We start from the raw sequence: 25,786 nt of genomic DNA, 5'->3' as shown, positions 1-25,786 counted from the left end.
CTCTGAGTGGGAGCAGCCTTAATCTTTAGCCCAGGAGCAATGCACCTATGTCGGATTGGCTTGGCAAGTTGGTCCTGGTCCTACAGACCAGGGCCGGACTGGCCATACCAGGCACCGGGCAATCCCCAGGCCGTTTCGGCCCTGTAACAAAATCGGCCAAAAACCGGCTCTGGAACATGATACTTAAATAGAGCTTTATATAGAATTTGAATACTTTTTAATATGGCCTTCTTGTCTTTGTTTACTTTATTAGTCAGGGATCATTGTCCCCTCTAGATCATATTTTAAAGTGCTACCTTCCTATGTTTTTTTTTTAAAGGATGTACTGGTAAAGGGGAAAAACGCTTTTGGTGATTTTCTTATTTTTGCACCAGCTGTGGCTTTAAAATACTGGCCATGCAGGTAAGAACCGGCCAGGTGGCAACGTTATGGCCATAAGCAAATTAAGATTTGTAGTTTTCATTGTTTTAGAGGGTCCTTGGACTAAGGAGATACGTTAGATTGGAAGATCATTGTAACTTTCAAGACCTCCTTGTGACTAATCTACCCGAATATAGATATTTCAGTCGGAGTGAACAGTCATGTTACTTAATGTTATGATTGGATTTTGTATGTAGTGCAGTGCTGCCGTTACGCAGCCTATCTACTGTAGGCAATGTCTTGCTTAGCTTTGTATAAACTCCTAGCTATGGATATTCCTACAAGAGACTCATGAGCGGTGAGGGAGGTGGGATCTTGTGATCTTCTCAACTCCCCACTTGAGTAGATTTCATTTAAATTGTGACCCTGGTGTAGATTTCCCAGTCTGGTGCCTTGACCTGTAGTTCTTCTTGTATCAGTTTTTGGTTCTTGTCTCGTGGTGTCAATCTTTCACCCCATGTGTAATTATTACTTTCTGTCTCTCTCCCCTATCGTTAACTCCAGGTCCCTGTGTAAATGTGTTGATTTTGTTTTTAGTTATGGGGTACATATGATAGAGACTTCTAGCTTCAGATTCCTTACCTTTGAATTTCCAAGGTGTCAGGCTGGATCTGGAAAACTTTTGCTGAGCAATACCGCTTGCGCGAGATGTCGGTGGCTCCATTCAGCTCCCCGTGACTTCGATGGCATCGGTAGCGTCAGGTATGATGTCACGGTGCCCACAGAGGCGCAACCCAGGGGCGCTGACGTCAGTTCTTTTCTTTCCGTGCCAGTTAAGCGAGCATCTGGGAAGAGCTACCCCTCTGCTGCTTTTTGGCAGGCTTTTTTCTCGACTTTTGTCGATATTTTTGACGACTTCGTGTGTGAGGGATGTCGGTTACCGATCCCCACTGCCTATGTCTGTGGTGTCTTGAACTCGACCACGATTCGAAGTCATGTTCAGGCTGCCGGGCAATGGCTGGAAGACTTTGAGGGAGTGGGTGTTGAAGTTGCTTGCGGCTCGGCAGTCGACACTGTTGAGCGAGACACTGAGGAGGTCACGATCCCATTAGAAAAAGACGAGGTCGCTGGATCGCTCACAGAGCCCTAAGTCCTCTTCATCCAATTCGAGGTCATCTGGACGCTCAGGGAAGAGGCCCAAGAAGAAGAAGAAATCCAAGCGGACTTCGACTTCACCTCAACTGGCGTCTGTTGTCGAAAGAGGTAAGGACCTCCAACGCTCTAGGCACGGTTATGCGGAGCCGAAGCCAGAGTCAACTTTGCGCCATTTCCGGGAGCTGGAGCGACTCTCACTCAAATGAAGGAATTTTACTAGGCCATGCGCCGCGCATTTGAGCGGCTCGACCCCGTTGGTGAGCCCTCGGGCCCCTTCGGGGTCGGTTGGGGCCCCATCTGGTTCGATGCCGTCGGCTTCGGCTACGGCGCTGGTGGGGCCTCAAGGATCCGATCTCAGATCCGGTTTGATCCAGGTCCTACCAACACAGCCTTCCCCGGTGTCGAACCTGAAGTCGGAGCCAGCGGCATCACAGGCGGTTGTCGGTGGCGCAATCCTCATCCTCATCTTCGATGACACAGAGCGGTAACGGCGTCGTACGAAGCTGATTCCGACATCAACAGAACCCAGGGGCTCTGTTGTCGCCTGAGCACTTTGTGGACGTGCTAGGCTCAGGAGAGGAATGGGAGGAGTCTGGAGACCCTCTAGAGAACCAAAATGTCTCTGAGGAGACAATGGACTGGTATGGGGAACTTCGGGAGGCCAGTGGTCTGGATACTTCCCCAGACTCTGGCATGCTCTCTCCACCTACCGTGGCTACGGAGGAGGGGGCGTTCTATGCCATGGTGGTTAAGAGGGCAGCTGAGGTCCTTGGACTGGAACTACCCTCAGTGCAGGTCAGGACTAATCTCATGACCGAAGTGCTTCAGCCTGAGGCTTCCACCTCTGAACCCCTTTTGCCCTTTAATGAGGCACTTCTGGACGTCCTACTAGGAATTTGGTCCAAACCTAGCACAGGGGCTCCTGTGAACAGGACGATTGCACGCTGCCATCGCCCAGCACCTGGCGACCCAAAGTTCCTCAGCCAACACCCCACCCCAGAAAGTTTGGTGGTGCAGGCCTCTGCTTCCCAGGGCGTATTCTCTTCCGCCCCTTCTGACAAAATTAATTGTGGTTGAGGACTTTCTTTTTTAATGTTCACGTGGTTTTAAAGGATTTTCTTAAATGAAATGATAATAGGTACTGTATACATTTTCAGTTTGCACTTTTCTATTGTATGTTTATGGTTTTCTGTTAATAACTCTGGTCTTGACATAAAATGTTTAGTATACTTTTATGGTTTTTGGTATGAACCGAATAAAGTATTTTTGACTGACTGACTGAGTCAGGAACGGATGGCGGAGGATCACTTAAAGCTGCTCCAAGAGGAAGTTACAGCACTTTTGGCCAAAGGGGCTATAGTAAGGGTTCCAGTTTCAGAAGTAGGCAGTGGCTGTTATTCACGCTACTTTCTGATTCCAAAGAAAAACAAAGGGCTTCCGCCCATTTTGGATCTTCGGACCATCCATCTCTTCCTCAAAAAGGAGAAATTCAAAATGCTCACATTGGCTTAGATCATGTCTGCCTTAGACCAAGGAGACTGGATGGTGGCATTGGACCTGCAGGATGCGTATTTTCCCATTCCCATCCTGCCAGGTCACAGGCGTTACCTGCGGTTTAAGGTAGGTCACGAGCACTTTAAGTTTACTGTGCTCGCCTTCGGCCTTACCAGTGCCTCTCAGGTGTTAACCAAGGTGATGGCAGTGGTTGCAGCTCATCTGCGCAGGTTAGGGGTTTCAGGGCCCGATTCACAGAACTAACTTAAGACAAAATCCTAAACTTACTACTTTTGGTATTCACAGTAGTTAGGATTTTGTCTTCAGTTTGTCTTAAGACAGACTTAAGACAGACTTAAGTTAGGATTTTGTCTTAAGTCTGTCTTAAGTCTATCTTAAGTTTGTCTTAAGAAAAACTTAAGACAAAATCCTAACTTCTGTGAATACCAAAAGTAGTAAGTTTAGGATTTTGTCTTAAGTTAGTTCTGTGAATCGGCCCCTCAGTCTTTCCCTACCTCGACGACTGGCTGTTAAAGGTGTCCTCGCCCCAGGCTGTCGTCTCCCACCTTCAGACTACGGCGGACCTCCTGAATTTGTTGGGGTTCTCTATAAACATGCCAAAGTCACACCTGACTCCTTCTCAGACGCTCCCTTTCATCGGAGCTGTTCTGGGCACAGTGCAGTTTTGGGCTTACCCTTCTGAGCAGCGAGTCCAGGATATTCAGGTTATGATTCTGATATTTCAGCCTCTATCCTGGATTTTAGTCAGGTTGATTCTGAGGCTGTTGGGCCTTATGGCCTCTTGTATCCTGTTGGTAAGATACACGAGATGGCGTATACGGGCTCTGCAGTGGGACTTGAAGTTCCAATGGGCACAGCATCAGTGAAACCTCACCAACGTGGTTCACATCTTGGAAGGAACTGTGAAGGATCTGCAGTGGTGGTTAACGAACCGAGATTGGGTCAAAGGCCTCTTTCCCTTCACCAACCGGATCTCACAATCGTGACAAATGCACCACTTCTGGGATGGGGCGGCCACTTGGGAGAGATGGAGATCAGGGGGCACTGGTCTCCGGCGGAGACGGGGTTCCACATAAACGTATTGGAGCTTCGAGCGATTCTCTTGGCATTGAAAGCATTTCTTCCCTCTGTCAAGGGGAAGAAGTTGATGCAGGTGTTCACGGACAACACCACCGCCATGTGGTACTGCAACAGGGAAGGCGGGGTGGGGTCATAGACCCTTTGTTGAGAGGCCCTGCATCTCTGAACATGGCTGGAACATCAGGGCATAACCCTGGTGGTTCAACACCTGGCAGGTTCTCTGAATACCAGTAAAGACGATCTCAGCCGTAGATGCCTAGCGGATCACAAATAGCCTCTCCAATCGGAGTTGGCGCAAGGTCTCTATCGGCAGTGGGGAGAACCTTGGTTAGATTTGTTCGCCTCCTAAGAGAACGGGCAATGTAAGCAGTACTGCGCGCTGGCGTTTCCTAGGCAGCTATCTCTCGGCGACGCGTTTCATCGCTAGTGGAGCTCAGGCCTGTTGTACGCCTTTATGCCCATACCACTACTGCCCAGGTCTCTGAAGACGATAATGGTGCCGGACTGGGCAAGTCTGGAATCCAGAGCTTCTGAGCATGAGTGTCGATCCTCCAATCAGGCTGCCCCTTCGGGAGGATCTTCAGTCATAGCAGCAGGGTTCTCCACCCGAAACTGTAAACTCTGCACCTCCATGCGTGGAGATTCAGCTGCGGCAGTTGATGGCTTTTGACCTTCCTCCCGAAGTCTGTAATGTTATTCTGGCAGCCAGGCGGCCCTCCACTAAGTTGGTATACGCCTGACGTTGGCAGAAATTTGTATTATTCTGTACAGACAGATCTATTGACCCTCTTTCTGCTCCTCTTTCTACTGTCCTTTTGTTCATGCTGACCCCTGCCCAGCAGAACTCTGCTTTAGGAACTCTCAAGCGTTACCTTTCTGCTCTGTCTGCTTTTTTGCGGCTGTCAGACCAGCCTTCTCTTTTTAAATTTCCTATTGTAAATAGATTTCTAAAAGGGCTGGTTCACTTTTTTCCACCCACGCCCTTTATTATGCCACAATGGCTGTTGACCATCAAAACGGCCTTCTTAGTGGCGATTACATTGGCCAGGAGAGTGAGTCTGTTACAGGCGTTATCCAGCTGGCCTCCTTATCTTTTGTCTTTTCCAGACAAGGTGGTGCTTCGCATCAGGGCATCTTTTTTACCAAAGGTTGTGACCTCATTCCATCTGGGTCAATCCATCACTTTGCCCACCTTCTTTGCTCCCCCACACCCCTCTAAGGAAGAGGAGTGGCTCCACCTACTGGACCCAAAAAGAGTGTTGTCGTTCTACCTTGACCGCACAAGAGAGTTCCGGGTGGATGACCAACTCTTTGTGGGGTATGTGGGAGCAAAGAAGGGTAAGGCAGTGCAGAAAAGAACCATCTCTCGCTGTATTGTTCTCTGTATTAAAATCTGTTATGCCTTGGCGAAGAAGTAGCCCCCTGAGGGATTAAGGGCCCTTTTCACCAAGGGAAAGGATGTGACTACAGCCTTGGATCGGGTTGTTCCAGTCCAAGACATCTGTCAGGCAGCGACGTGGGCATCATTGCACATGTTCGCAAAACATTATTGCCTTGTTGGTCAAGTGTGCAGGGACGGGCACTTTGCCCGCTCAGTCCTGCAAGATTTCTAAGTTTAGTCAATGAGTCCGCAACCCACCGCCGGGATGGTATGACTTGGGTATCTGATTCAAAGGTAAGGAATCTGCAGCTAGAAGTCTTTATCTGATGAAGAAGTTACTTACCTTCGATAACGCATTATCTAGTAGAGACTCTATCTAGCTTCAGATTCCTTATTGCCTGGCCCATGCCTCAGCGCTTTGCGAACTGATTTTGTAGGACTAGGGTTTCTCCTCTTTCAGGGCCCTAGTTTTGCCCACGTTTACGTCAGTCACTTCATGGCTCTGCGCTTCTGGCGTGGAAAAAGTATTGACATCAGTGTGCCTGGATGACGCCTATGTAGGCACCATGACGTCATAACCGATGCTAGCGACGCCATCGACGTCAAGCGGAGCCGAATGGAGCCATCCGACGTCGCGCGCAAGGGGTATTGCTCAGCAAAAGTTTCCAGATCCAGCCTGATGCCTGGGAAATTCAAACTTAAGGAATCTTCCGCTAGATAGTCTCTACCAGATAATGCGTTACCAAAGGTAAGTAACTTGTTCAACAGGTACCTGAAGAATGTGTAACTGCTTCCCTTTCCCAGAGTTAGGCTACATCTTCCTGTTGCCATGTTAGTGTTGCAGTACTAATGTTCAGTTCCACCTGTCCCTATCTCATGATCGTACGCTGTTGTCTGTGTCCCACTTTCCCTGGCCAGTGACTGTGTCTTTCTGTCTTAGTATCTCTGTATCCACGTTTTCAGTTTGTCTGTTCTGATCGCTTAGTTTCCCATTCCCTTCTCTTTCGTTATCCATGTCATTGTGAGTCTTTCTCTTAGCCCATGTCAAAGTTTCCCTGGCCCAGTTGTGGTGTCATCCAGTCGTGATATTGTTTACAGTTGATTGTCCAAATTTCGTGGTCTTCACAGCCGTATATCAGACTCCATGTCTCTATTTCCAGTTCTCAATGTTCATGCCTTCTTAATTAGAACCAGTATGCTTGTTTCCGGTCCAGGGAAGACATGGCTTGGCAGTTCGGGCTGGACTGTTCTCATGAGGCACAGGGTCAAGGCTGATTTGCATATTGCTGGGTCTGAACTGGGGTGGCAAAGTGAGCTAAAGAACAATGATGGATTCAACCCAGATATGTGACTGGAGGTGAGTGTCTGAAAAGTTTCAGCACTCCGTCCATCATCTCCTTGTGTTTCCAGATGTGGTGTCATGCAGTCTTGGTATTGGTTACAGTTGCTTGTCCAAATAAAAAGGATCCACCAATGGAATCTTAAATCTGCTGTGGTTCGAGGCCAGAAATCACTGAATTCCCTCTTTATATTTAGGAGTGTAGACTATGGAATTACATTGCTATGCAAAGCTGTCTGCATCTGCGTGCGTGGCTGCAGTTCGATGAGAACCTGGTTGCTCTCATGTTGAAATTAGTCTCTCACTTAGGATTACCACCTTTCTGAGGGGACTTCAATAAAAAAAAAACAGGCCAGGCTGGTAAAAAAACAGCCATGTAGCAAACTTACAGAGTCTTACTTAATGCGTGTCAGGGCTGTTCTCCACATTAACTTACTATAAGGCTCCATCATGTCCGGAGCCCTGGTATTTTCAAACACTGTGGAACTTCCTTGGAACAGAAGAATGCTGTCCTGGATCACCTAGCTCTGTCCTACTTTCCCTGAAGATCTTTCTCCGGCCTTTTGCTGATTGCATTTTTGAAGGGAGCTTCCGATCCGCAAGCATATTCTTCTTACATTTCTGAGTCATCTGTTGCTTTGACCCTTATACAAGAATCACTACTTTAGATTCTTTTTTTTAATAACAAACGTTATTGCCGTTTTGTTTTAACACATCAAGGCCAGAAAGACCTGCAGATATCAATGTAACCAGCATTACAACAGGTCTTAATGATACCAATATTTCATAACTTCATAGAACAGGCACAGACCAAATACTACTCCCCGAGCCCCCTACAATGCAAATGTCAATGGCGCTTATGTTATTGGAAAAGAGGGCTTCTGCTATATCTCAGACCTATACGACCATACCTCCATCTCTATAATGGTTTTGGTAGAACTCACAGGGCGACGCTCAATAACCCGATAATCTGCTCACCGCTTCCAGATTTTACCATGCTTCTAGGGGCAGCTTCTTGTCTGGAAGGCTGCTATTTCCATCCCCATGCACCTTTCCATGGCGACCTTCCTGCCCCCCACTAAGGGCGGAGAGTGCGCCTTCCAGTGTTGGGCGATGTCGCACTTAGCTAGTGTGAGCCCCAGAAACAGGGGCTCGTGGGGGATCTGCCACAACAACACCTGGGCTAGACAAGAAATCGCACCACGCCAAGAAGGCTGCAGCACAGTACAACTCTACACCGTAACGGAGGCACACAGGGGAGGATATCACACCGATCCACCATAGGCGGTGCCTAGTGTAATATGCCCGATTCAGATGTTTAATTTGGATCAGGCTGTGTTGTGACGAGATAGACGCACTACTGGGTCCGGCCAGGGTCTCAGTCCAATCACCGTCATTTAAGCCTTCAATGCAGTCTGCAGAACCCCTAGGGTGTTGTTGCTATGTGTAACCAAGGTTTGATATATTTGTTGGATCTTGTGAATGCTCAGATCCCCCATCAGCAGTCTACCCTCTAGTGGACTGAACTCTGGAAAGTCTACCATGCCCGAACATTAGGAGATAAAGCATGTTGGAACTGTAAATACTTGTAGAATTGGCTACAGTGGAGCTGGTACTCCTCTTATAATTGTTGTATGGATTTAAATACTGTCCCCTTCATGACTTCACCCAATGTGGATAAGCCTATGAGATCCCTTTCTCAATACCCAGGCAGCACCACCACCTGACGCTGAAAAATTCAATGCCACAGCATGGTCTCCCGGGTCAGCTTCCCCCATCAGCCCGACTGGCAAACCATCTGTCGCCATAATTAAATGACCACCCTGACCGCAGGGGGTAAGTGTTCCCTGCCCACATGACTATAGAGGAAGCCTAGAACAGACCGGCTGCCCATCACCCATTTCTCCACCGCATACAACGGGTCGGCCTGGTCACTCTACCACCATTCGTTGATGTTAAGTAGGTGGGAGGCGGCATAGGAGGAATAGAGGTCCGCTGTGGTTATCCCCCCACACAGAAAGTAGACTGGACACAGGTAACAGTACTGATTTTGTCGGGTTTATATACAACCCTGCAGTCTCTCTGAACACCCGTAGGATCTGCAATATTCTCGGATCGGAAAATGTTGGGTCAGTAAGAAAAAAAACAGTACTTCATCCTCATAAAGTGCGACTATCCGATATATCAGTGGACCATTCAAACCCGCACATCAGGGGTTCAGGCCACACCACTGCAGCCAGTGGCTCTATCATGAGCGCAAATGTCAGAGGAGATAGTGGGACCCCTGCCTACTGCCTCTGTATGGGAAACAGGTCAGGCCACGCACCGACCACACAAACTGACCCAGATAGATCCTTGTTGAGCATACATAAGCCAGGAACGTGGTCTGAGATAAAGAGCCTGCAAAAGAATAACTAGGTACTCCCAACTGATTGAATTGAATGCTTTGTCTATATCAGCAAGTAAAATGGCCGCCGGCCTCCCCAGTCCTGGCACCTTCGCCAATGGCGTTGTAAACCCAACTGATATTGTGGCAAGTGCATCGTCGTGGCATAAAGCCAGCCTGGTCAGGATGGACAAGGTCAAAGATATGCAGGAGAAGACAATCGGCTAGTACTTTGCCTACTAATTTGGCTTCAATATTTAATTGTTGGTATGATGAAGGAGCCTCTGGTGTCCTCATTTGTGGAAGGCCACTATTTTCCTCGTGCCGCCAATCGGGCGGAAGGATCCTCATGTCGGAGACCTCCTGCAATGCCCATAGCAGGTGTGTCCCCAGCTGGGGCATATATGCTCTCAGAAACTCAACTGGGAACCTGTTAGGTCCTGGGACTTGGACTGTAGTAGGCTCGCGGTCCCAGGGCTCGGCATGGGTGCAGACTTTAGATTCTTTTAAGTGTTTTATTACATTGCATTTTTTTGGTTTTATGCCTCATATTCATGTTTTTTTCTACTTTTAATGTAGAACATACTGTTGGCCTCCTTCAGACGGAGGTGTCTGTATTGAATGTAATACAATGACTTTGAAATTCCCAAGGGGCCCTAAAGTGTTTCTAAAATGTATCATCAACCTTCCCAGCTTGTTTCCAATGCTATTAGTCAGGCTCTTCTCCATCAAAGCTAATTATGCACACTTCAGGTTGTAACATCCGTTTCCACCTTTTGTCTCTTCTAGGGAGATTAAGTTGAGGAACTATACACCGGAAGATGAGATCCTGAAACAGAGGCAAGTGCCACAGGCAAAGCCAGCTTCAGGTAGGTGTTTTATTGAGGTGGAAGAGTGTTGGTGGGTCTTGCGTATATGTCATACTTGTGTTCAGCAGCCTGAAGTGTAAACCTGGAGACTTTGAGGAGTATGATACATGAGAAGTTTGAGGAACAAACTGCATGGAAGGCCTGTTGTGTTTTGAAGGCTACAGGAATGGTCGAGCTTAAGATCCAATAAATGAGAGTATTGAGGAATATCGCGGACCGAGGACCTGGAGCGGCTATGAACGAAAGCCTTACATTTCAGTGTATGTTGAGGGCCAAGATATGATGCAAACCCATAGAATGTTGTGTGTGGATCTACTAAGGGGATGGTCTATATGGACAAGAAGCTTAAGGTTAGAGGCATGTCAGCTACAGCTTGTTGGAGGTATATCTGACATATGCAGATGGGGTTTATTTAAAATATGTATTTTAAAGCTAGAATAGTAGCATTTAACAAGATACTCAGTACAAATTGGCATATTTACAGCTGCTCAGGACTGAGGCAGTGACTACGGCAGATGGATGTAGGATGCGTAAATGGTGAGACCATTTTCTTTTTTCAAGTGTGAGAAGGAGCACAACCTGGTGAGTGAGGTTATGGAATGTAGTTCAGTTGCAAGTGAATTCTAGTAGAGAGGTCCCAATAGGTTAATTAACTTGAATTTTGAGGGTGCACGTGCGGTTTTATTGTGAGTAATAGGTTTAAGTTAGAAGAGTGAAGTTGTGGGAGTTGTGGCTGGTCCGGCGATGGCTTAGAAGATGAGGAAAAGGGCTGAGGTTTTGGTTGATGGCTGTCTCATTTGGTGATGGTGGTTGGAGATAGTGTGTGTGAGGAGGCTTCACAGAGTTCTTGTGGTGAGGTTCAGTCCTTTCTCCCGCGATGGCTGTTGTAATAACCTCATTTGTTGAGTACGAGGGTTCGGGTTTGTGAATCTTTAGTATGTTGAACCTGCCAGCAGTATGTGAGGCATTTATAGAGGATTCAAAGCGCATGATGGGGTTGAAGTATCTGCCAGGTTTTGATGCTGAAAATGTTGTGGTGAGCGTACCCGGGAGACAGATTGTTGGGTGTGTGTGAGGCATATGTGGACTGATTTTGCTGGTGCATATATTATTGCTGTCTTTGCTGAATTCAGAATGAGGTAGCATAGCGCCGGTCAACTCCAAGATGATAGTGGAGGTTAGGACGAGGGCAAAGGACATAGTGTAAAGGGACACATGTAGAGGGCCTTGGACAGAGCCTTGTGGGACACCAACAGATACAGGGGGTAGTGGTGACAGTGAGGAGCAATAAGAAACGGAGACATGTGTGCCAGAAAGATAAGAAAGAAAGTTGGCGGCAATACTGAGCACACGAAGAGTGGGTAGCAGTCTAGTGATCAACAGTATCCAGGGCCGCGGAGAAGGCAAGTGGTATAAGGACAGTAGAGAAGCGGTCTGATGAGCTACGGTATCTACATTTGAGAATGGGACCAGCGGAGTGAATTGCTTCGAAGTCTAATTTAAAGCGGTTTAATAGGTTGCAAATATAAGAAATTAGATGTGGTGTTATCAAAAAAATGTTTCAACGTTTTTGGGGAAAATGGACAATAATTAGGATGCATTTGGGTTTTTTAGGAGTAAGAACTTAGCTGGTTCAAAGCTGACTGAGGGTAATTGCCTGAGATAAAAGGATTCCTTAGACTGAGACGTCCAACAAAGCAATACATAAGATGTGAGACCTAAGGGTCTCAAGGTTTGGGAACTAAATGGGTAGGCTGGAGTGCAAGCAACAGGGGTTAGCTGGTTCAAGAATGGAAATGAATTTTACAGGAGCTGTGGGTGGTGGCATAGAGAAGCTTCTGTTGCCAATAAGGTAGAAGATGAATGAGGTGGGGAGTAGCCACGACGAGGGTAGTGAGGGTAGGCCTGGTGATTGTAATTTATGAAGAAAAACAGAGGACAATGTGTAATGCCAAGAGATGAGACTCAACAATTGTTGTTCTTCAAGTTGAGAAGAGAAGGCAGTTCCTGTCGGCTAGTTCAGGATGTGTACGTAGAGCAGAAATTGTGTCTTGATAGACTGAAGTAGCTGTGTCCAATGCTGGTATGAGCATGTCCAGTCCTGGTTGATCATTCGTGTACTCACTAGTCCTACTCCTACAGAATTTTCAAAGAAGCACGCACATTTTGGTTTTCATAGTGGCTGCTGGGAGTGATCACGGACTGTGGATGGAGGTAACCGAGTTAAAGGGACTTACAGGGGAGTGGGAGTTAAAGTTTCACCACTCTGTCCATCATCTTGTGTTTGCTAGTTCAAAGCTTTGCTCAGTGGGTCATTGAATTTGTCCTAGGAGGTTGAGCAAAGCAATGGGTCGACATTTTATGCAGTTTGGCAAGGGATGAAGGGATTTCTTTAGGTGGTGGGAGATGTGGGTGAAGATGTTGGACATTTTGGCAAGTGTGTGTGGCATAGTTGAGTGTTTCTTGCTCAAGTTAATGTGCATATGTGGCCTGTCACAGTGACTCTCTTTCTGTGCTGAAGGTGGGAGATCTGTCTTTTATATCCTAAGGTCATGCGGGGAACATCACCTGAAAATAAAATAATCCGGATAACCCATTACTGGGTCTTTTCCAAATTTTTCACAGTGTGTACTTTCCCACAAGAGGGGAGGTGGTGATCCTTTTATGATGCAGGGCATCCTTGATACCAGGGACTGTAACTGGTCGATCGCGAGCTACCAGTAGCTTGCCGACACCCTATGAGTAGCTTGTGGCCTGCCCTCTATTTAAGTACCCTGCATTAAAAGTAAACAAGCCTATCTTTATTATTTTCTTTAATTTAAGGACCACCCTCACCCAAACCAGATGCTCACAGGTCTCAAATTAGCTTATCCGAGGCGGGCAGAGTGGGTGACGTGAGTACCCAAAGCCCAGCATGAGCAGTATTAGACTGCCCACCCAGTGCTACGTCACCTCCTTTCGCCTGATAGGCACCCTACTTCAATCCTGCATGCAGAGTCAGCCTTTGCCAGGACAGCGCTCTGGGCGGGAAGAAATTGGTCGCCTCGCCACTGCTTGTGAATAAAATAAGCATCAGGGGAGTCTTCTGATAATTTTATGGTATGCCTTTCTGATATTGTTAATTGTTTATCATATTCCTTTTTTCATTGGATGTATGCTTTTAACAGGATGCTTTGTATTAAGACCTCGATATTGATTTAAGCTGGTCTTGCATGTCGAGTGTGGCCCACACATTCTGAAAACGTAGTGGATGTTAGGAGAAGAGGCTCTCCGGATATATGTAGTTAAAATGTGTATCTACATGGCTATTCATTTACACCACTCAACAAACGGATCACCTTCAAGCTCTTGAATGACCGGAGTTGAGTTATAATCACAGGACAAAACAAATGTGGTGGACCTTCGAAGGATGACAGACCAAGTAGGCCCTGATGGAATTCAAACCGGTCCCTGTGGATCTCGGAGTGGAATCTCAGCCAATTGAGGCGTCCTACCAACCTAAACGAGCACTCTACATCACACAGCATTTTTTGCAACAGGAACCTTTTGAACCTGGGGTGAGTGTTATACACTTATTGCGTGTGGAGGGGAGCAGTTCCATAGAGAATGGAGATATGCAATAAGAACAGTACTGCACAGGAGCCTGCCAAATCGCTTTAACTTAGTTAACTTGCCCACCTGCAGGTTACACACATTTACATTTCAATGAATATGGAAATAATGGAATTCGCCCAGAATCCCAAAACTTTTTGGCTAAGTGTGAAGCTGTGATTCAAACACACCTCTACAGTTGGCGAGATTGGACCTCAAGCCAGCAGGCCACTTTTCCAGGTGTTGAGAGATGGTGTCGGGTGAAGTGTAAATGTGACTGATGTGTCGGCACTTGATTGTTTTCCATCTGCCTTTCCTCCACAAGCTAGTGTTGCACAAGATCTAAGAGGCATGCAAAATATGTTTTCATATTTATCAGTAATTCCAGATTAAAAATGTAAGGACATGCTAAAAAAACGCACATCAAATGAATTGAAAATGCCATTGAAATTGTGCTGGCAGTGTGCATGAAGAGTAAATGCTTCACACACTTGTATATGTAACAATAGAATTGGATGGAAGGTCTTTTGGCGGGATTGCCAGCAATGGGACCCCGTGACCTGTGTTTTGGCCACAACTTCTTCACATTACAGGTGGAGGTGGGGGCTGGGCGAACACAAACAACAGCTGAAGGGGCAAGCTATTAGACGGACAGCCTGAGAGGGCAAGCAACAAGATGGACAGCTGGAGAAGGGCAGGAGAGGGCAAGTGTGAGAAACTGGCCTGGTATATGATGTCTACTAATGTAAGTGGGCACCTTGCACCAGTCCAGACAACCCTTATGGTGATTTAAGAGGTCTCAGACAACCTCAGAAAGCTATCCAAGTGGTAGCTGTAGAGAGCAGCCTTCAGGCTTAGTCTTGAAGGAATGTAAAGCAGCTTGTTTTACCAGAATGCAATCTTGTAGTATAGATTAAATGAAAAGAGAACCACACAGTAGTTATAAAAAAATACGTATTTATTATATTACACTATCTAGTACGTTACAGTATCTCCTACGCGGAGAAAGACACGAAGCACAAAATATTTTAGCAAAGAAATCACAGTGTTCGAGGCATGTGGGCTGCTGAATTCATATCTGTGCATAGATCGCCGCCTAGTGTTGGGTCCGGATGATTGCACATTGTTGTCCTGGAAGAGTCTTTGAAGTATCACGAGATAGGTGGCTCCTCCCCTGGACTACAGTGCGCATGGGCATCGCCTCCATCCCCAGATTGTTTTTTTCCGCCATTGGGTTCGGATGTGTTTCGGTTCCCTCTGTCGGGACCGATAGTTGTTTACGTTTCTACTTGAGACCAAAAGGTCTTTAGGCTGGGCGTCGGTATTGTTTTCGTTCGGGTTTGTCTTCCTTCTCAGCTCCGAACGCTTCCTGCCCCTCCGCGTGCTGTCGGCGCGGACGGGCCTACTCGACGCTCCAAGTTCCTGAACATGGAACGGACTCCGTTCAAGAGGTGCCCGGTGTGCACCTCCAAGTATTCACACCTCGACGTGCACCCTGTGTGCAACAAGTGTTTATCACCGGACCATGACGAGGCCAGATGTATGGCCTGCTCAAAGTTCCGGTGCAAGAAGACCCTAAAGCATCGTCGGGCCGCTCGACTCCAGGCCCAGTTGTCGGCACCCCCTGCGCCCCCGCCGGACAACATCTTTGAAGAATTTGAAGAAGACGAAAACGTCTTTCAGGTTTCGGACTCTAGCCCTGCGTCCGAGGGAGATGACTACGACGCGGGAGATGAAGAGTTTGATGAAGCCGGCGACGAGGTAGGGGACGACGATGGGGCCATTGCCACCGTGGGGGATAGCTCGGAGGAGGAGCACCCCCAAACTGACTCAGGGGTCAATCCCCAACATATGGCCCAGGTCGAGGGATCGCCTTCGGGCCTTACCCAAGACCTTGCTAATAGTCCAACTGCCCCGCCTCTCGGCCCGGCCACGGACATTTCTGATGCGCCACTCCCGTTGAAGAAAACGAAAGTGAAGCCATCAGGATCCACACCATCGGTTTCGAAACCGAAAGTGAAAGCTCCACTGGTGGGACAGAAGGCTCTAGAGGCGTCAACACCTAAGAAAGTCAAGATGGCCGACTTGAAGAGCCACGCCAAGATGGCCGACCCCAAGGGCTCGGGGTCGACGCCGAAGGCAAAGGCGGCCGACGCGGCTGCGTCGGCGCCGAAGATGGTCGAGGTCGACGACCCGAAAAAGGCTCCAAAGAAGCGTCAAGGCGATTCCAAAGCTCCGGCTGCGCCGGCTCCGGCCGTCGGGGCCAAGGATGGCAAGGTGTCGACTCCGAAGACGCTGCCCCCGGCAGACTCGACTCCCGACTCGGGGAAATCGCTCGAGACGGTCAAGCCCTCTTCAACCTTGACGAAGAAGGTCGCTGAGTCCCTGCAACGGATTCGGAAGGACGCTGTGGTTCCCGATCCGGAGGGCGTGAAGCCAAAGACCGCATCGAAGCCGGCAAAGGTGCAAACGCCTATTCGCTACACCCTGCCGCCAAAGTCGACGCCGAAAGCCTTCGCTCCGAAGCAGGGGGCGGACGTGCCCTTGAAGGAGATGTCGACGTCCAAAGCGTCGTTGGTGGTGTCGAAGCTTCGGCTCCAGCCACTCGCGGAGGAAGAGCGCCGAGAGGTCATCATCGACGCCAATACTGGGAAATTGTCCCTCCTCAAACGGAAAATCACCACGGAGCCGGTGCTAGAACATTTTCGGATTCCTCTTAAGAACAAGAAGGACTCGGTGGGCGCTTCGGCCCCTATGGAGCCTTCGTCTCCCAAACATATGGAACGTTCTCCAACGCGTTCTAACGCGGGGGAAGGTGACGATGAAGAGGAGGTCGAGTACAACTATCCGGCGTACTCAGATCCGGAGGAGGAACATGAACCTTGGTCGGCCGGAGCCGACCCAGACGACCCGCAATCGGGTCAGGAACCGCAGCTCTTTGCGGCAAAGACCTCACCGACGGAGGACTCTGCAGCCTTCAACGTCTTGATTGAGCGGGCCGCAGCTAACCATGATGTCGAGCTCCACTCAGATCCTGTGGATGTGGACTTTTTGTTTGACACTTTCTCAGTGGCCGAGAAGTCGGTCAAGACATTGCCAATGCTCAAAGGAGTGCTAAAGCACGCGCCGGAGGTCTTCAAGGAGCCCACTCGGGCGCGTGTCATCAATCCTCGAATTGATAAAAAGTATAAGGCAGCGCCCTCGGATCCAACATACATCAAGGGACACTTGCCACTGGACTCTTTGGTTGTATCCAACGCTCGGAAGAGGGCGAATTCACAGACAACTGGTGACGCTCCTCCCCCAGACAAAGAGTCGAAAATATTCGAGGCCTCAGGGAAAAGGATTGCTGCGCAGGCAGCTAACATCTGGCGTATTTCAAACACGCAGGCCCTACTTGCACGCTACGATAGGGCTCACTATGACACCCTAGAGACACTGTTGCAGCACTTACCTGACCAGTACAAGGAGGCTGGGGAGATGTTAATTCAGGAGGGCAAGCTAATCACTAACGCTTCCATCAAATGGGCGCTAGATGTGGCTGACACTGCCTCCAGGGCAATCAACACTAGTGTGTTGCTGAGAAGACATGCATGGCTTCGGATATCAGGCTTTAAACCAGATATACAAACAACCATACTCAACCAAACAGTTAATCCTGACCACCTGTTTGGCCCCGAGGTGGATGCGACACTGGAAAAAATGAAAAAAGACACAGACACTGCTAAGTCTATGGGGGCCCTCCAATCTCAGCAGTTTCGGGGCGGTTCCTTTCGCCGCTCCAATTCCAGAGGCACCTCAAGGGGTCAAGCATCGCAATCCACACAGTACTATAAGGGCAATACCCAGACCTCATACACCAACAAGGGTAGAGGTGGCTACAGAGGCAACAACGTCAAGGGCAGGGGACGTGGAAAGAATAGCTCCAGGTCCACCACCGCCAACAAGCAGTGACGTCTTGTCACTGCCCCCCGACCACACAACACCGGTCGGGGGGAGACTCCAGCAGTTCCTGCCCGCGTGGAAATCCATCACCACGGACAGGTGGGTGAGATCTCTTATCCAGTACGGTTACTGTCTGGAACTTACTTCCACTCCACCAAACATACCTCCAAGAAGCCGTCCTATGTCCAGCGAGCACTTGCACTTGTTGCAGCAGGAGGTCACAGTCATGCTGCAAAAAGGGGCAATAGAGCTCGTTCCACTGCAAGAAAGGGGAACAGGGGTTTACTCCCTGTATTTTCTAATCCCCAAAAAGGACGGATCCCTCAGGCCCATCCTGGACCTCAGGCCCCTCAACTGGTATATTCTCTCGGAGCACTTCCATATGCTCATGTTACAGCAGGTGCTCCCTCTGCTTCAACAGGGGGACTTCCTGGCTACACTGGACCTAAAGGATGCATACTTTCATATCCCCCTGCATCCTTCCCACAGGAAGTATCTCAGATTCACAATCCAAGACCAGCACTACCAGTTCAGGGTTCTGCCGTTCGGGGTCACCACAGCTCCAAGAGTCTTTACGAAGTGCCTGGCGACTGTGGCGGTGCATCTGCGACGCCAACACGTCCACGTCTATCCTTATCTGGACGACTGGCTCATTCAGGCAAGAACAGAACAGCAGTGCGCAGACCACGTGTCACGCACTATTCATCTCCTGCACGATCTGGGATTCTCGCTGAACTATCCAAAATCCCATCTCCAGCCCGCCCATGTACGGCAGTATCTGGGCGCGACGATAAACACACTGGCAGCCACTGCGCAGCCAAACTCAGTGAGAATCGCCAGCATCCAAACGCTGATCCAACGATTCAGACCTCAGCACTCGCTTCCAGCGAAGGTGTTCATGCAGTTGATAGGCATGATGGCCTCCTGCATCTCCATCGTCCCGCACGCGAGACTACATATGCGTCCGCTTCAGGAGTGCTTGGCACGCCAGTGGACTCAGGCTCATGGGCAACTGACAGACCTAGTGTTGGTGAGCGGTCGGGCGTACAACTCTCTGCATTGGTGGAATCCACAAAACCTTTGCAAGGGCCGACCGTTCCAGGAGCCTGTGCCACAGATTATCCTGACAACGGACGCTTCTCTCCAGGGATGGGGAGCGCATGTACTCCATTACACGGTGCAGGGACTATGGACACTACAGCAGAGGAAGATGCACATCAACGTTCTGGAACTGATGGCAATCTTCATGGCTTTAAAGGCATTCAAAGTACATCTGTGCAACAAGGTCATGTTGATTCGGACGGACAACATGACGGCCATGTACTACATTCAGAAGCAGGGAGGAACACACTCTCTGCACCTGTCTCATCTGGCTCAGAGCATGTGGAAGTGGGCCATTCAGAGGAACATCTTCCTCATGGCGGAGCATCTCCCGGACAAAGACAACCAGATGGCGGACCTGCTCAGCAGGCACAGCCACCAAATGCACGAGTGGGAGATACATCCATCAGTACTCCAACCGTACTTCCAAAGGTGGGGTCATCCAGAGATAGACCTGTTCGCCACAAAGGAGAACGCAAAATGCCAAAGCTTCGCTGCCAGGTTCCCACACCCGCAATCGCAGGGCAATGCGATGTGGATGAACTGGTCAGGCAGATTTGCGTACGCTTTTCCCCCAGCACCTCTGATACCGCTGGTGGCACGCAAACTCAGGCAGCACTCGATGACTCTCATCCTGGTTGCTCCAACGTGGGCTCGCCAACCATGGTACACCACGTTTCTGGAACTCTCCGTGGTACCGCATCAAAGGCTTCATCTCACCCCCAGCCTTCTGACGCAGAACCATGGCGACATTCAGCACCCAGATCCGCAACAGCTCAACCTGGCGATCTGGCTCCTGAAGTCCTAGAGTTTGGCTACCTCAATCTTCCCCCCGATTGTATGGACATCATTCGGGAGGCAAGGAAGCCCACTACTCGAGCTTGTTACGCGGCCAAGTGGAAGCGTTTTGTCATGTACTGTGTAAACCACGATATTGACCCACTGGACGCTTCCATTCAGAACATTATTTGCTACCTGTTCCACCTGTACCAATGCAATTTGGCGTACTCTTCCATCCGCATTCATTTGTCTGCGATGGCAGCATACCTTCAGAATAGGCAACACCTATCCCTTTTTAAGGTCCCTGCTATCAAGGCTTTTCTGGAAGGACTCAAAAGAGTCATTCCACCGCGGACACCACCAGCTCCAGAATGGAACCTCAATGTGGTTCTTACAAGGCTGATGGGTCCTCCCTTTGAGCCACTGCACTCTTGTGAGCTTCAGTTTCTGACTTGGAAGGTTGCTTTCTTAGTAGCAATTACATCGCTACGGAGGGTTGGCGAGTTGCAGGCGCTCACCATCCAGGAACCTTTCTTCCAAGTACACGCTAACAGGGTGGTGCTCCGCACTAACCCTAAATTCTTACCCAAGGTTGTATCTCAATTCCACATGAACCAAACAATTGAGTTACCAGTGTTTTTTCAAAACACAGAGTCACTGGCGGAGCGGATGCTCCACACCCTTGATGTTAAAAGAGCCTTGATGTACTACGTTGACAAGACTAAAGATTTTCGTAAGACCAAGCAACTCTTTGTTGCTTTTGCCTCACACCACAAGGGAAATGCTATCTCCAAAGCTGGGATCGCTAGGTGGATAGTGAAATGCATTCAGATCTGTTACGCTAAAGCTAAACGCACTCTCACAATTCCACCAAGAGCCCACTCCACCAGAAAGATGGGGGCCTCTATGGCTTTCCTAGGTAACATTCCCTTGGAAGATATTTGTAGGGCAGCCACATGGTCTACCACACATACTTTCACTAAACATTACTGTGTAGATGTGCACTCTAAACAGCAGGCAGCTGCTGGCCAGGCTGTTCTCAAAACGCTTTTTCAAACTGCTGCAGCTGGCACGGGTGGCCGCCGCTAATGGAGGGACTGCTATATATTCTATGCACAGATATGAATTCAGCAGCCCACATGCCTCGAACTGCAAATGCTACTTACCAGTATGCATCTGTTCTTGGCATGTAGGGCTGCTGACATTCATATCGCCCGCCCTCCTCCCCGGCGCCTGTAGCAGCTGCAGTATTTCTTTACACATATTTTCATACTCTTAGCATAGGGCATCACTCACATATTTCACTCCATCTCTGCCAATGGCTAAAAACAATCTGGGGATGGAGGCGATGCCCATTCGCACTGTAGTCCAGGGGAGGAGCCACCTATCTCGTGATACTTCGAAGACTCTTCCAGGACAACAATGTGCAATCATCCGGACCCAACACTAGGCGGCGATCTATGCACAGATATGAATGTCAGCAGCCCTACATGCCAAGAACAGATGCATACTGGTAAGTAGCATTTGCAATATAGCACTAATACACAGCAGGTGGGGCCAAACCATGTACTAAGTAAGTGGTATAAGAACCACAACTCGAGTAAGGACAATGTCGAGAGGACGTAGAATTGCTGGGACCTCAAGGAACCACCCGAGGTGAGTAGATAGGTACCCCTCGGACTGCGTGTGCAGTGTGTGAACGCGACTGCATGCTCCGTACCAGTCTATGTGCAAGTGGGGGTTGGAATTCTAAAGATTAAGAACCCTTCCCAGTGGACCCTGAAGAAACCCGTTGGCAGACAGAAGGTTGGAGAGCCACCCCACTCGTGGATACCGTGGTACCCATGTTACCTATCCCAGGGAAGCCGGGTACATAGGTGTGAAGTGGCATCAGGAACCGCTGTCGAACCCAGTGGAGGACTTCAGGAAAGTGCTGCTGCTGGAAGATGGGAAAGTGTCAGTTGGAATTCAAACGTATTATTCTTATCGAAGAGTACCTGAAAGCAGAGGGGACAGAGTCTGGGTCACTTGAGAGTGACCAGGGGCTCGGTAGATGAATGCCCACCGATGTCAGGTGCTTCAGAATCGTTGACGGTGACCTTGACTCTGCAGCTGCGGGAACAAGGCGACGTTGAAGACAACCAGGAACCGGATGCGAGCTGTCCCACGAAGGATGTTGAATGCTGATGCGTCAGTGTCTTGCGGGAGCACCAACAAAGCTTGGCAAAAAGCAACCCATGCAGGAAGTCAAGAAAGTGTACGGTTCGGACCAGCAAGGTCCAGGAGACTCACCACAAGCAGGGGAGTCAGGGCAAGCCCAGAGCAATCAGGGGAGCCCACGGAAAACAACAATGACCCTCAATTGGACCCACAGGCCGGAGGCACAGGAGTCGCAAAAAAACCCCGAGCAGCTTCACAAAACAGGCCATGGAGCACACAGTGTGAGGTGGTTGAAGATCTTTGTGGGAAAAGTTGCCAGAGGTTGGGGCTACTTGGAGCCCAAATCAATTGCTGCGGGATTAACAACAAGCATTTGCACTTGAAAAAGTACGCGGTGCACAAGGGTTCGGGTATGGCAGCCCCCACTAGAGAATCTGACCTCAAACTCGGTGAGAGGGCACCTCTGGCCTCGAGGGACGTAGAAACCCACCTCCTGTGTTGCTGAGCCTTTCGGAGTCCGTAGGAGCTCGGGATCAGCAGACTGGTCAGCAGTGGTGCGGTGCCTGTGAATGCAGGGGAGTGGCTTCTTCACTCGAAGGGAGATTATCTTCAGGTGTCTCGGATGCTCCACAGGTCATACACAGATCCTGTACAGTGCACAGGCACAGACGATGCAGCAGACTGAGAGGGAGACAAGATCAGGCCCAAACGAAGTCGAGCGAAGTCCAGAGTGCCCAGACGGTCGAAGTGGAGTGGTTTCAGTTCTGAATCGTGTCCACAATGAATCTAAGGTCCTACAACAGGGTAAGCCCTTAAGTACCCAGGGGAGAGGGTTGGAAAGATCGAGGGGAGGGTCTGGACAGGGGAAGGTTACTCCCATGTCCTTTGTCCAGTTTCGCGCCAGAGCGGGAGCCAATGGCTCCCAGGACTGGTTTGAACTGAACTATACACAGGGAAACAATGTGCCCCTCCTGCAAATTTTCAGGGGCTGGGAAGCGCTCCCACCCAGCCCTAATACACTAAATCCTGTCTGGGAGGTGATCACACCTCCCTGTGACAGGATGCCTATTGTTCTGCCTTCCCCTGCTCGAACTTGGCTCAGCAGCAAGAGGGCAGAAATGTGTTTCTGGTCGGCAGCAACCATTTTGTGCTGTCCAGAGCTAGAAGGCTGGTACCGGGAACACCAAGGGCTCCACCAAGGGCCTTCTTGGTGGGTAGTATCTTACCTCCCACACCGGTTACCGGTGTGTGGGTATGATTCCAACATGTTTGACGCCAAACACGATAGGGTTGGTTGCAGCCGTTTTCGAGGTGGTCATCACGCTGTTGCGTAATGCCCCTCTATACTAGTATATGGCTGCTTCACTGACAACCCGGGAGAATGGACTCCGTAGGCTGCAGGGGTGTCCTGCTCATGTAGGGGCATCCCCTCACTTAGAACCAAGCACCCTGTCCTCAGGATTGTAAAGGCCTGCTATAGGGGTGGCTTATAGGTTTTAAATGCAGTGACCCTTAGATATAATAAAACTATATCTTAAGTAAGTGGTGCATCCACCGACTTACACAGGCTGCAATGGCAGGCCTATAGTTCCATTTTGAATGGTCTCTCATGGGTGGCATAATACATGCTGCAGCCCATGGGAGACCTCTGGGGTACCTATGCCCTTGGTGCTGACCAGGATACCCCAGTATCCAATCTGGGGTGTACCTAAGTACATGCATAACAGTTTATGGAGAAAGCAGATAGACTGTGGTCCTGATTAGCAGGATCCCAGTCAGCCTAGTAAAAAACAGCATTACATTCAGCAAAAAGTGGGGGTAACCATAAGAAGCATACCCTACTTTCCTACAGCAAGCAACAAGACGGACAGTGGGTAGGGGCAAGCAACAACACAGAGGGGTCAAGCAACAACATGGACAGCCAGTGGAGGCACGCAACAACACAGAGTGGAAAGGAAGCAAACAACAACATAGGCAGCTGGAGTGGCAAGCAGTAACACAGACAGCAGGAAGGTCAAGCCACAACACAGAGGGGGACAAAGGCACAACAGTAAGAAAGAGAGACACGCGGGGGAAGAAAAGCACATGAGGGAGATGGTCTGCAAACACATGCACTATTATGGAATGCTTCAACAAAGATTAAAAAATAGGTGCACAAGTTTGAGCAGTGGGAGGAGGCAAGTAATTGGGCCATGCTTCAGGGGCAGAAGAACACACGGTAAGCAATGGGCGGCAGTTGCTTGGCTTTTAGTAGCTCTTAACGATCTTCACTGATCAAAAGTAGCTCTCTATAGCAGAGATTGGAGATCCTTACTCTATACTGTGCCTCTATACTGTGCAACACATGACTTCCAGTATTATGTGATGAAAGAACTTTCAATATAAGATGCCCCTCATAACTTTCTATATAAGGTGCGGCAGCACTGGTGAAAAGACGCCTTTAGAGCAGAAGCCCTTGTTTCGTTGGGAAAGAACCCCACTAAGGCATGGCAAGGCTAACATCAGCCACTTGGATCTATCTCCCTCCTTATCAGCCACAGTACTGCAATGGGAACACGTGCCCGGTCCACAAACCACGCTTTGAGGAGTTCTCAGGACCAGTGTTGCTGTGCTCCCTGTGGCAATGGCTGCTTATACCTTTTCCCAGAGTCGAAGCATCCCTCAGCTGAGAGTCTGTGTCCTCCCTATCCTTGACATTGTCAACCCTGGTGCAGTGGCTTTGCTTTACCTTTTGGCTCTCGCTGCCATCTTCGATACAGCTGATAACCATTCTCTGCTGCGACCTTTGATGGCCCATGTTCATGTTTTCTCTTCTATATTGTGGTTTCCCTCTTTTAGACATGAGGCAGGGCTCTTCCTTTCTTCTGAGATTTGTTTGACTTGTGAGGTAGCTAAGGGATCCCCATTGTCCCTGCTTGCTTTTAAACTATAAAATGATCCTACTGTTTCACGTCATAGCAGGATTTGATCTGGTGTGTCATTCTGGTGTGGATAACACTCAGATCGACCTTCGAGTTGCAGCTGGTCATCTCTATGGACAGTCTCGCTGAGCGCCTGGATGGTTAGAAAAATGGATGCACAGCAGCTGATTACATCTGGGTGCTGCCAAGAGTATGGGCCATGTAGCCAGGAGTGCTCACAAAGTTGAACTTAAAGTTCAGTCATTCCCGATCTCCCTGTATTTCCCAAAATAAAGTGAAAAGGAGTGTCTTGTGCTTGATTCTGGATTGTTTGTGCTGCTGCATATGGCGACTGTCATTAGAAGCTACCTCTGAGGAATGACTCTTTTGAGGTCTATGATCACTTTGGTAGTTGAGAAGAAAGGCGGTTTTAGGGCACACCGCAGTAAATGCCTGACTAGATGACTGCAATTCGTTGTCTGCAGGGAATCTCGACCTTGCATCATGCTTTGCAGGTAATTCAGAATGCAGCTGTCCAGTTGTCACTGGCCTTAGCAGATGTGCCCATGTGTCTGCTGCTCAGAGACCACTACATCAGTTCCTAGTGATGGACCACGTATTATCTAAGGTTGTCTACGTGACTTTCAGAAGCCCCCTCGATCAGGGCTAGACGTTTCTTCAGGGTTGAATCTCCTGTTACATTCAAGAGAGAAACGTATGCTTCTCTCACCTAGGCGTGCTATTTAAGCTTAGGCTCACTATATTCTGCGAAGGGCAACAAAAATCTGCAGGCCTCGCTTGGAATAATCTTCCCCTCATTCTTCATTTAAATGGGTCCCTTTTGTCAAGCTGCTGAGCGCTTGACTGCTCCAGGTTACCTACCTGAATATTTAAGGTTACAGTGTCGGTTAAGTCTCTTTTGTCACTGTGCACATATTCCCTTTCCTTTATTATATGTAGTTTCTTTCCTGCCCCTATATCCCAGTTTCTGAGTCAGGCTCTCCCTATAAACCAATCAATCAATCTCCCTGTCCCCATGTTAGCCTCCACGTCCCAGCATCCGTGCTGACTAGTGATGGTGGCAATGCCAGCAGAGGTATCGGAATCCATGTATGTACCAGTGCGTTTCTGCTTATAGCTGAGGATGATCAGTTCTGAACCCCACACACAGCAGTGAAGCCTGAGTGGCCCCCGGTGCCGGTGCAGGCAGCCCTGCTCCATTTC

The 25,786-nt window shown here is 49.1% G+C and overlaps 1 protein-coding gene across 1 annotated transcript in view; it reads left to right on the top strand.

Moving 5' to 3' along the window:
* Positions 1–1,820: 1,820 nt before the first annotated feature.
* Positions 1,821–25,786, top strand: part of LOC147685116 (coiled-coil domain-containing protein 12-like) — a 44,221-nt gene continuing 20,255 nt past the window's right edge. The window contains exons 1-2 of the mRNA XM_086939758.1: positions 1,821–1,999; positions 10,006–10,085. Of these exons, the coding sequence (XP_086795884.1) occupies positions 1,821–1,999; positions 10,006–10,085 (259 nt within the window). The remainder of the gene's footprint in view (positions 2,000–10,005; positions 10,086–25,786) is intronic.

Source organism: Lissotriton vulgaris, chromosome 10 (genome assembly GCF_964263255.1).
Source record: "Lissotriton vulgaris chromosome 10, aLisVul1.2, whole genome shotgun sequence".
Taxonomy (NCBI): Eukaryota; Metazoa; Chordata; class Amphibia; order Caudata; family Salamandridae; genus Lissotriton; species Lissotriton vulgaris.
Note: the sequence above shows the minus strand (reverse complement) of the source record. Positions and strands in the feature narration are given on the sequence as shown.